At 42.1% G+C, this 12,600-nt stretch overlaps 1 protein-coding gene across 1 annotated transcript; it reads right to left on the reverse strand.

Moving 5' to 3' along the window:
• Positions 1–735: 735 nt before the first annotated feature.
• Positions 736–7,093, reverse strand: telo2 (TEL2, telomere maintenance 2, homolog (S. cerevisiae)). Its single transcript, XM_070927060.1, has 20 exons — positions 6,753–7,093; positions 6,389–6,666; positions 6,225–6,293; positions 5,708–5,855; positions 5,491–5,593; positions 5,345–5,413; positions 5,060–5,201; positions 4,720–4,856; positions 4,484–4,569; positions 4,105–4,218; positions 3,923–4,011; positions 3,729–3,820; positions 3,527–3,643; positions 3,356–3,427; positions 3,071–3,241; positions 2,890–2,981; positions 2,713–2,812; positions 2,462–2,526; positions 2,107–2,222; positions 736–1,445 (listed from the first exon to the last, which is right to left on the reverse strand). The coding sequence occupies exons 1-20, from the start codon at positions 7,091–7,093 to the stop codon at positions 1,330–1,332; spliced, it is 2,517 nt and encodes an 838-aa protein (XP_070783161.1). The 3' UTR covers positions 736–1,329.
• Between the last annotated feature and the right edge of the window lie 5,507 nt (positions 7,094–12,600).

Raw genomic sequence — 12,600 nt, forward strand, 5'->3', positions numbered from 1 at the left:
GTTAACCGTTCCGTTAAATTACCAGAAGACCAACCTCACTGTCGTTTTCTTCAGGTTAATGCCGACTTATCGAAACAACTTAAAACATCGACCGTAACTTCCAGTGTTGTTATGTAGCCTCCTGTGTGGTCAAAAAGCGTCTCTCCTAGTTGCCCCTGACAACCTCTAAGGCTGAACAGGAGGAGGAGTTACGGAAAACAACGAACATAACCCGAGTTGTTGTCGAAGGTGGTGTTAAAGTGGTAGCAGTCTATCGCCGAAAGAATGTGCCATTTTCTTCTGATGCAGTTCCCACAGGTTCTTGACAGTTAATTTTCAAGGGAGTTTAGTTTCATTGAGACTAACACTGTTAACTCTACCAGCATGTTTAGAGGAACTGCTGATATTCAGCAGAACGATGTACTTAGACACATCAGAAAAGCTTTGAAGTTGAACTATGACATGTCCAGTAGCAAAAATATTTTTGGTATTCTTGATGATCTCAACTTACATTATGCAGTAGTAATAAAGTGAAAGTATCCTAAGACATTGACATAATCTTGTAAAGGAAGTGTGAAAGTTTTAGGGTAATATAATTTTCAGTGCTCACATTTGATTATTTTGGATCGATATGCAGTTGTGTCAAAAGTTAAAAAAGGTAGCACAAAAAAAATACATACATACAAAAATCTGTATTAACCACAAAAACAGTCAATGCAGATCATCGTCTAAATAATAATAATAAGTCAAGGCCATTACGGATGAAAGCTGTCAACTGTATATTTCAAAATGTTTCGTTGTTTGGGAACATACAGATAAACACACATTTCATTTATGTCACAAGGGAAGGCCGTAGTAGTATTTTGTATTATTTGTGAATGTGTGTATGCACGTGAATATTCACAGGATATCCTTGCAAACAAACAACCACAGTACAGAGAGATGTGCCAGTACAGGAAAGAGGATGAAAAGGATATCCTCATAACATACATGTTATTGGTGGACAAGAAATGGCATCCTATCCTCCATTCAATTAATATTTTATTTGGTTCATAAATTATACACAATATGTTCATCTAAACAATAAAGTGTATTGAAATGTGTGTGTGTGTATGATGCAGAAAGACATTCTCAAACGTGTGAGAAGACATGTGCCCTTCTTATCCGCTGGCTGGCTGGCAGTGTGTTCCAGGATATGAAAAAAATTGGCCAGCCGAGCCTATAAAAGGGCCAGCCCCCCCTGCCAGCAAATATCCGGAACATCACTTCCATCAACCTCAATACTCCGGTCTCCAGGCTCCGCGAGGGTCCAGGCGGAGGACCAATTCAGTATTTAATTGTTTATTGCGATCATGTCTCCATGACTTGTTGATCTTGTAGCTGTTTCTTCAGGCTCTTATCCATCAGTACCAGACTCTGTACAGCCAGACTCCGGCAATCTGCATCAGGGTCTCCTTCAGCCACATCTGTGGATATTAACAACACAAAAAACAAAAAGATTATCAGCAGCTTTAGCAGTGGTGACAACAGGATGCAAGAAAGTCTACAGTATAATTACAAAAGCAAAAATCACATTTTTCATCAGTGCTTGCACATAATCCAGCACTTTCTTTGCACAATTATCAATCCTACGTGGGAGGAGAAAAATGTGTCATTCAGCTCCACGCCCTCACTGCAATGTGAAACTACTTTTATCCTCAGAGGGATAAAGAAACATCCAACTGTTGATGAGCCAATCACGTCATGGACGGTCCGTGTTGTACAGGACATCCTGGTTCCTCATGTATTTCCCAGAAATGCTCGGTCCAGCTGTGCATGTGTGTGCAGTACGTGTTTGTGTGTCACTGAGGGGACATCCCCGACAGAATTACATTATGCAGGTGCAGCCTCAGACCTTGTGCATTTACAAGAATCCTGTGTTTTAGGGTTAATCTATTATTAGTAACATACAAACCAAATGTATTGCTTTATTCATGTGTAAGTTCTAAATTAAATACTAATGTATGAAAATGTAGCCCTGTAATAACAGAACTGGATTGAGCTTTAACTATAAAATTAGAACATTTCTGTATCCAAGTTTCAAGAAGAGGAAACTTTAAACCTTTGTCATCAGTAGTGTTTTTTTACCTGCCAGCCAAGTTCTGGTCTCAAACAGCTGATCACTGAGGTCCACCAGCAGGTTTTGACTAGGCATGCTCAGAAACACAGAGCAAACGGCGAAGAGGACGCCTCGTCTCACCATCCTTTAACAGATAGATTTTAGGTTACAGCTCGGACTGAAATAAGATAACGAAACATCTGGTCCAGACATTATAGTCTGTTTAGGCCTGTCTGACTGTTTTAATTTATAGGAGGAGGCTATAGCCATACAGTTACCTAATAAGGGTTGATGATAAAAAAAGCCTGGTTAGTAGCAGTAATAACCACAAACAGATTCTTCACACAATTCACAATCTAAAACACTGATATGCATCATACTCACTGGTCAACATGGTAGCGCACTGTCCACACAAAGTCCAGTAAAGCACGACCCATCTGTGCAGCTATCTGCAAAAAACGTCATAACAGTCATAGGAGTCCCACAGGGGTAGAGCTGGGGAATATTGTTATTCTAATATAAGACTACCTGTATGACTGCATCAAGAGTTACACCTAAACATTTAGCACATTGATATAAAGCTCTACATGATCTGAGATCATGTCACAACAGCACGGATAGATGGATAAAATTACTGGTGCATTGACTGCCAGATGCATGAAGAGACCCAAGGTGTGGATCAACCTGCCCAGTACCAGATGGTCGCTGCCCAACAGGTCAAAGGTCACCTGAGGCCTAGCAGAAAGGTATTACATATCAGTTTTTTAAATGTTCTGTTGAGCTTTTAAATTTGCATAAAAGAACATACTTACTTGTCATAATTCCTCAGCAGAGGAAAAAAGAATTGCCCAGCAACAGGGGCATAACGGTTGGGGGTGGCCTTAGCTGGAGGTTGTGTGGGACCCTGTAGCACAAGAGAAATTACTGAAGAACTTAGGAGTAAGCCTTCACCCAAACACCAAAAAGGAAGATGAAAATGTCTACTTTAACTACCTTCCTGAGGCGTTTTGTCTTGCTTTGAATCCGCTTCTCTACTTCTTGTCGCCAGTGAACAGGGTTGTCACCGGGGTATGGAATCAAATCGGTGCTGGCAACAATAACCATAGATGGATCTTTCTTTTCAGTGATTGGCTTAGAGAGCTCCTGCGCTGCCAGGGCAAGGACCTGATGAACCAAAACAAGAACAGCCTCAGGATTACACTTGTGGCAATAATCAGAAGAGGTCAAATCAATCACTTAATGTATTTGGTGAAGGCACACAGCCACTGTTGTGTTCACCTCCAAGATATCAAGCCGCTGGCGAAGACTGTAGTTCAAGGAGTAAAACTCTGTGGTCAAATACTGAGTCACCTATCAAGGAAAGCAGAGAGAAAAGCTAAAACAAATAAACAGAAAATGGTGATAAAACTGTGTATTAATGAACATAAATTTGGAGGTGAAAGATCATACAGGGATACAGTCGGTGACAGTGAGCGCCACCATGGTCGCCTGTCTGAGACTCAGGAAGCCATTTATGCTGTATTTATCCTCCATGTGAAGAAGCACTTTGCTCAGCTGGACACTGATCTGAAAAAAGGCAAACCAACATGCGAGTAAGACTTGTTAGACTTCAAACTGCACTGGACATTTCTGTTGCGTGTTGCAGTCATACCTCTCTGGTTGCAAAGACGTTCTTCCTCACCAAACCCTCAGCGACTCTCAAACTGAGCTCCACACGCGCCGGGTCCTCGGAGGAAGTTAAAGCTGGTTGGGTCGACAGATAAGAAAGTATCAGAGCTGGAGCTAGTAACACAGCATTTAAATAGCAGGTGATCGGTAAGATCAGTGTGATCTGTGGAGCCATACTTTCCATACAGTCTCGTAGGTACCGGGGTGGGGATGCTTTACTTATCTCCTGATCGCCAGACATGTCGTACGGAGTGAGCTCATCATCGCTGCACCAGTGAAAAAAACACTTCCTTTAGTACATAACACAAATGCATGTATTATAACAGCATCAGTGACTGAAGTGACAAGCTAATTATTACCTGTCCAGGTCGGAGTCTGGGTCAGTCTTCGATGGCTGAGGTCCTGACTTATTTTGAGGTGATACATTCTGAGTAGATGGAGTCGTTTCACTGGTCCCTTGAGGAGAGTCAACCCTGCAGACGACAGAACTTCTCTTAAATAAAACCTGTGCCTACAAACACAGAGTGAAAATAGGGATAGTAATGCCTGGCAGTTCATAGTGGTACACAAAACTGCTTTGTAGCTTTGTAGCACATCAGTTAAGATTCCTCAGAATTTAGAGATACTATAAGTTCTCATTATCTAAATTTTGAGACAATTGTCAAAGAGATGCTGAACAACAGGCCAAACTCCCAAATATCAACATAACATCAGTTACAGAGACGTAACAACACTTACCCGTTTACAGGCTCAGCCTCTGGCTCATCACCAGTAATGGGAGTCATCAGAGAAAGCAGCTCTTGAGTTTCCTCATCCTGATCATACTACAACACAGCACAATGCAAACTCAGACACAGTTCTCACAATGGCATTTCAATCAAGCGATGAATCAAACATTGTGAAGCCCATTAGGCGGACTAGGCAGCTGTCGTAACTGACGGCATTGCATCTTGCAATTTACACTTTGACTGTACCTCAAATTTGAGTTTGGTTCCACTGATATCCATGCGAGAGCTCAGGCACTCCCCCACCACCATGCCCATGCGCCTGATACGCACCACGCTGCTGTCCAGGTGGCTCTGCATGCCGCCCAGCATACACTGAAGTAGGTCTGAGAAGAGAGGAACACGACAAGTCCACAACCTTAAGAACCCAAATAACACACAGTTGTCAGGTTGAAATGCTTTTTGCAGTTTTCCTAAGAAATAATGTTTGTTTAGCTCCTAATATAAATTGTGCTGCAGAATACAGCGTGTCATACAAGGGATGTGGAGCATAATCATTTTCATTTTTAACAAACATTGTTATCTGTACCTGAGCGTAACTCCTGTAGCTCAGAGTCTTTCAGCAGACTCACACTCAGCAGTAAGGCCTTGCTGACATACAGCTGCTGCTCTAGAGGCGTGTGCTTCACTGCACTGGGGTTAGCCCAGGCCTGGGACACAGACCGTAACACCTGAGAGCACACACACACACACACACACACACACACACACACACACACACACACACACACACACATACATACACATACATGCCAAAATCATCAACATATATAACGTGATGTCATTTGGCTGCTGAACATCCTAACACACTCACCTGGATGAGCAGTGGCCTTCGCTCCCTGTCTGCTGCGAGGTAACCCAGAACAATTCTCAAGACTCGAGTCTGAGAACAAAAACAGATGCTTTATATGATATTATATGATATGATATTTACTGTCAGCCTGCAAGTTATCTTCTCACCTCATACTTGTACTGCAGTAACAGCAGCTTATGAGTGATGACAAACTGGGCCTTTCTATTCGTTAATACTAGATTCCCAATGATCCTGCCCAGGGCATCAGACCTGAAATAAAGAGGCAAGAGACTGGTGTCAGTCAAGGCAGATAGAACTGATAGCTAGAGGCCAGATAAACTGCTTGCTGTTTAAATGTGTAAGACTGAGCTCCAGCCACCTTACCCGCTGACAGCCTGCACCATACCAGTGAGCACACTCTCCAGCCATCGCTGAGGAACGTTAGCCAGCAGCTTCCAGCAGACCCTCTGCCACACCATGTCTGAGCGTGTGCAGACAGACAGCCGAGGAGCCATCACTGCCAGCACCACACCTGGAGACAGAAAAACTAAATGTCAGATGAGGATAAAAGGGATTGTGTCACTATGGACCCTGCAGTAAATAACCAGGAGTCCAATTTATTTGCTATAGAGTTACTGAAAGAAAAATGTCATTAATGTGTGATAGATAATAAACTTAGAGAGCCAAGAAAAGTTTGCTATGACCAACAGCCAACAAAAATCAATAATTTCCTTATGTTCTTAACCGTGAACCGTGAATTGAATTTCATGGACATGAAATTCATGTCATGGGCCTGGACAGTCAAACCTGGCGCTTGCAGTGTGAATGGGAGGAAACACAATATAAAAAGACATAATTGCAACTCTGTATTTTTTGTACAGCTTTCAAAAGTGTAACTTACCACTGTGGCCCTGGATGCAGACTTTTCCAAGTGTCTGAGCCACAAAAGTCAAGGAGCAGTCTGTGCCATCTGTTAAACACACAAGTCAGATAAATTGCCAGGATGAGAAAGGGTAATTTTGATATCACAACAACGAATCTTTGGTTTAAAAGATGTTCCCTCGCCTTTGAGTGCTTGGCAGGTCCGCTCCAAGGCAGCGAGCATCTCTGCGGCCAATAGTGGGTAGTACCGCTGAGGAAGAAAAAGGGGCCTGTTGTTTGGATGTAGCCTGTTGGCGGTGAGGTCCGACAGTGCCACAATACGTCCCAGCAGAGCCTCTCGGAGCTGGGGGGAGTCAGAGGGTCCTGTCTCCAGACAGTAGGACCACAGCAGGTCAGCGAGTCGACCACTCTGAAGGTACTTCTCGGTGATGCTGACCAAGTGGTCCAGATTAGTGCTGGCTCTGTGGTGGAGAGACAATAACAGACTAAATAGTGAACAGACAAAAATTATTAACATGCCTCTCATATCCTATCCAACATCACCCACCTTAGCTCTCCTATTCCCTCCATCAGCACCAGCAGCGCCTGCTCTGGAGGGCCTTTGAGGAACAGGCCGTCCCATAACTCTGCGCGCTGGGCTGCTGAGAGGCCGGACAACCAGTCGGCCTGGATGTTACTGACAAGGAACTGAAGGGTACGGGTGAAGTGAGCTCTCCTGAACTCTGCCCGCTGAGCTGAAGTGGTTCTACTCTCTGGTCCTTCATCCAAGTAAGAGTGGAGTGTTTGAAGAGCGGTGATGATGTCTTTGTCATCTGTGGACGTGGTGAGGGTCCGGAAACACTGGCCCACCACCAGGCGAACCTCAGTACTTGGGGCCAGGGACTCCATCTTTGAAATGCTAACTGTCTTGTTTTACCTCCTAAACAAAAACATTAACAGGACAAACAATGGGTGAACAGTTTCTACCAATGTATAACTGCCAAACATCTATCTTCACACAGAAACAAACGCACAAAAGTTAGTCTGTAGATTATAATGAGTAGCTATGAGTATATTTTTTTCTTTCTGGATGTTCAGCCTTCACTCACGCTAAGAAGAATGAAGTTCACTGTGTTTTTGGGGCAACTTTTACTCTTACTTTGCTCCATTAGCTAACAGTCATTCGGCACAGAGGCTAGCGGCTCATTTCCATCAAGCTAGTAACGTTTCAAAATACAGAATGAAATGAAAACAGACAAGCACACATCTCTAGTGGAGTGCCAGAAATAAAGTGAATTAGCTTCAGCTGTTAGCCTGCCATTGATACGCACCTGGGCATTTTTATTAAACAAAACAACTGAAATGTATATGGCGGCTGACGTCATGATTTTCAGTCATTGCGACATTAAAACGTTTCTACTCGAGGTGAAAATTGCAGCTCCTACTGTCGCGTTTTGACAAGAAAGTCCCGCCGTGTCGCTTCGCTCTGTATGTGGGTGTTTCACCAAAATACGTCCGTAATGAGCAAGAAGGAGAGGAGAGGTTCCGGCGTCAGTCTGACCGGTGTGACGTTCAAGAAGCCAACGGTTTTTGTAACACTTCTAGGTGCTCTATATGTCATGATCAGTTGATCACTTTATACGTCGATTGACAAATAAACTAATGGGTGAAATAATCAAGTCGTACCTGTACGGAGCCCCCAAGGGTCAACGCGATAATATGTACATATTTACATCGCTCGCAACAAGTTTTTCGTTCCCCCTGATACCTGAAACAGGTGGTCCACTCTGGTGGAAACACTCCGCAGATACTACAGAAATAAACTAATTGTGTCACAGCCATAATCATAACAACCAAAGCAGCCACGGCTACAGCCACAATCACAGCGACAGCAGAGAGACAAAGCTCTGTCATCCTATGGCTGCAGTCATGATCACCGATGCTGTGCAGTCTGACTCAATCAGCAAGTTTCATGACGCAAATGAACAGTTGAAAATAAATCATGATTATTGTACACCACTGGTTCACCAGCAGATGGGCGTCACACCTTCCTTCTGGCAGCTGTGGGAGTTAATATAGTGTTGATAAGTGTTAACTGGTGAAGGTATTAACATGACTGTGACAAAAAGTGCAAGGTGTGGTTGAGAGCCCATGCAGTACATGTCCACAACCTGCAGGTGGGGCTGACAGGTTGGAGGCAGTAGGACCCAGGATCAGGTATCTGGTTATGGACAAAACAAGAGGAGGGAACCAGAAGAACACCTCCAGGCTCTGTATGTATTTAACAACACACCTCTGTGATCAAATGTCAGGAGAACAGCTCTGCGACTCATGATCACACACACAATCATATGGAGCTTATACATCAATGAGTATTGCAGAGAGAGTGGAACAAATTTAACTTTAACAAATATTTACATTTGGAATATTAATTTGTTTAATATGGAACTGAAAATTAAATTGTTATGAAATACTAACGTATGGCTTGATCAAAAAGGAAAGCATCACATTTTTATTTATAGTGACTTGCCATCTGAGCTGGTGACATGCTTTAACACCTGGAGCTGTATTCTGTCAAATTAACAGTGTTAAGAGTATGTGTGGTAAAATCCAGCCTAAAGGCAAGCAAAACCTATATTCTGCTGAATCTATACAGTACATGCAAACACACAAAACAAATGAGGCAACCAAACACAGGGTCATTTTATTCCATTTATTTTTCTAATCTTACTTTCACTGCTTACCTTTAAATTTTTCTCTTTTTACAATGACTGAAATTATATTTCCCCAGTAACAATTAGGATTAGATCATTTGGGGATCTTCAAAAATAATATACAGCTGTAACCAATAATGTTATAATTTATACATTTATCTTTGAAAATAGGCATAAATTTAACTTTCTTTTCTACAATATTCTCTTTTTATCTTCCCATGTCACATAAAAAGGCAAGCCATGCACTACTACAGTAGTGACGTTTGTGCCTTGAGCAAACTTTCTTTGGACACTGGAAGTGAGCGTGAGAGAGAGAGAGAAAAAATAATCACAAAAATGACAATTCATATTTACAGTTTAGGTTTCATCATTATAATTTAACGAACTGACAGTCACGTGGTCAGTGCTTTCCCCAGGGCTCATCATCAGGTTAGTTTAGAGGCAAAGTTTGAGACACAGAGGCACAGTGTTTAGACTAGCAGGCCAGTTTGTTTTCTTTCAGCTCAGAGTTTGTTGATTTAAGATTTATTAGAAGAAGAGGAAAATGTTACCAAAAGTGTGATCACAAACCCTGATGGATAAAGTGACCAGTTTAAAGTTCAAACATCTGTCTTTGGTCATTTTGAGAGCGGGAGTTTAAATGGAGAAATTTGTAAAGTGCAATCACCTTCAGTTCTGCTAAAAGGGGAATGTTTTGTCAGCTCTGTGGTCTCACTGTCTAGTTGTTCTGTTGCCAGTCCTGTTAGTCCCCAAACTATCTGTCAAAACCAGATGCTAAACTATGAAGCAGGGAGAGAATTAAGTGTAGTATAGCCTGCTGTGTTTCAAGTGTCATCCCATTTCCTCTTTGTAATGCAAAAATTATTCATTTCTATAAAGAATGAAGTATTAAATCTGTTGGGGCAAACCTCCAGTTGCACTAAAAGACAGGAAGCTGAACTCAGCAAGCCTGGATATGAGGTTTTAGGTGTCATGTGTTGACATTATGAGGTCTCACAACCTACGACTCCAATAATGGAAAATATAGCATATGATTTGTCAGTCAAAACGTAGGTCAAAACGACTGAATCAGAGATATACAATAAAAAAAAGAAAAAAGAAAAAGAAATCGGTGTTTCCATACAGGATCCGACTCCATCTGGGAAGACAACAGTACAAACTGCAGACTCTGCCGTATATCTACAACCGCAACCCTGAAGAGGTCACAGCAAACGTCAGCATTATGGAAGAGTGCAACGACCTCAACAAACGACCACTCGGAGCAGGTCACATTCAAAGCTTTTGCACGCGACGGCGAGTCACGCCAAAGACGATATAACTTTACTTTGAACTTTTTTTTTCTTCATTCAATAAATTCTCCCAGATTCATTCCACACGAATTAATCTCCCCTTGTGAATTCAAAAATGTACAAACGCGTTTTCAGCAGAACAGATCACAGAGTGTGAGTCGTCATTTGTGTCAAATGATGAATAAATATCTGCATGTTATTTAAAACAAGGGGGAAAAAAAAGAAACCCAACAGATACTGTACACGCTACATGCTAGAGAAGAATACAGGCAGCTGTCTCTCAGCATAAGACAAGAAGAAGAAATGTTCTTTTTCTTCCGACTATAAAAATACCTAGAATCTAGAATGAGTGTAGAAAAAACTTTACATGTACAAGTCATTTACATCCAAGGCCATTTTTTCCATGGAGTGGCAGGTGAAGAAGAGCAGTGAGACAGAGATGAACAGGGTGGAAAACAGGAATTCTTCTTAGCATATTGGTGCAGAACGCCATGCTGTGTTTGGACACAAACAACCTCCCGCTGCTAACCCTTCATCTTTAAGTCCGTCAACATGTCTGGTGAATCCGAGTGTCCAGTTTCTGAGTCAGACAGAAATGTTGAAAAGTAGAGTGAGATGGCTGCACAGTACCGATGAGCACGGCGTCAGTCCAAAATCAGTCGGTACATCTTCGAAAAAAGCGGATAAAGAGCAGAGTGTGTTTCATCTGCCCTCCACCAACGTCCACTTTCTCGCCAAGCATTATTGCTACCAAAGTCTGTCACGTCTCTTCAGTATTATATCTGCAGGTCAGCTCTGGAAAAAGATACAACTGGCCAATAGCCAGCAAAACAAGCATAGCTGAACTCCTGGTGGCTGAAAAAATACAGTATGTAAATTAAACTCATCTTAAGACATGGCTGCAAATTCTTTTGTAGTATTCTTGAATATTTCCAATTCATTACGGCATTAAAATTAGTGTGATATGCCTTTTACATGAGTGGGAGGTCTGCAGCCAAAACCAGTCCTAACTTTGCTGGTACGTCAGTAGCAACAAATCCCGCTCGCTATCATCTTCATACGGGCTTCCAAACTATCTTCGTTTATGAGTTGATCCCTTCACAATAAACATTTTTTTTCTATCAACAAAACAATAACGAAATCAAAACAAAACTTAGTGCAAAGTACAACCATTTGATTATTCACATACAACTTCTCAAATGTCAGCATTTTTCAGTCTCAATAACATTTTTACTGACTATAAATCACTTGTGCAGTGAAAAAAACAAAAGAAAAAAACAAAAAGGTTGGTTACCTGGATAAGCTTGCTCCCCATCACTTTCACTCAGCAAGAGAACACTGGGGTCAGGTGGGCTGTACTTCAAAAATAAAATCTACACTACAATTTCCAGAATCACTCGTCAGTTTCCCTTCATGCTAAGTTCAAGTGTTCGGACAGTTTACAAAGTGAACTCGTCAGTATGAGCAGGTTAATATGTTGTCGGTTACAGTACCCAGTCTACACTTAGTGAGATATGTTTGAGTTATCTGATATTTGTGCCTGGGAGTGATGGGAAATGTAGTATTTTTCCACTGGAGGTTTCCAGCCCACCTGAGCTCCGGGACCCTGTTTCATCGTAAAAACAAAAAAAAAATGAGATGAGGCAAACTATAAACCACCCAGTTCCTTCATTTGGGATATTGAAGCTTATAATACTCCTGCTAGTGCCACCAAGCTTTTTCAAAACCTTTACGTAAGACAGATCAAATGTCAAACACCTCACACACACACACACACACACACACACACACACACACACACACACACACACACACACACACACACACACACACACACACACACACACACACACACACACACACACACACAAAACCCTCCGGGCATTTCTTATCCTCGACCCCTAGAAACGTCCCTCACTTGGGTTCACTGGAAAGACAGTCGAACTTGGTTAAAAAAGGACAGAACATACTGCTGTAGGGACTGGTAGGCAGCACAGCAAGCTTTAAACATGTTAAAGACAAATTCAAAAAGAGAAATCGCCGCTCCGATCTCCTCTCCAGAGCTTCATACGGCTTTCTGATTGAAACACGATTCAGCCTGGTTCGGGAGATCACAGCCCACATACTGTACCACCACTAGTCCCAGTAACTGACTGAACTGAGGCATGTATGGTACGTATAATTAATGAATACTTCAATCACCTTTCATTTAAGGCCTTTCGGTACTGTATAATTGTCTGATCGTTGTTGGGGTTTTTTTAAGCTCAATCAAACATTGACACTTTTTTTTTTTTTTGGAAAGGGACGGGAAGATTTTCTACTCTTTATGATTCTAACCTCTCGCACACATTTACACATTCACTCACTCAACAGAGGAGGCTCGGGTCCCTCTAGCCAAATACATGGAAGTCAC

The sequence above is a fragment of the Enoplosus armatus genome, chromosome 20 (assembly GCF_043641665.1).
Source record: "Enoplosus armatus isolate fEnoArm2 chromosome 20, fEnoArm2.hap1, whole genome shotgun sequence".
Lineage (NCBI taxonomy): Eukaryota > Metazoa > Chordata > Actinopteri > Centrarchiformes > Enoplosidae > Enoplosus > Enoplosus armatus.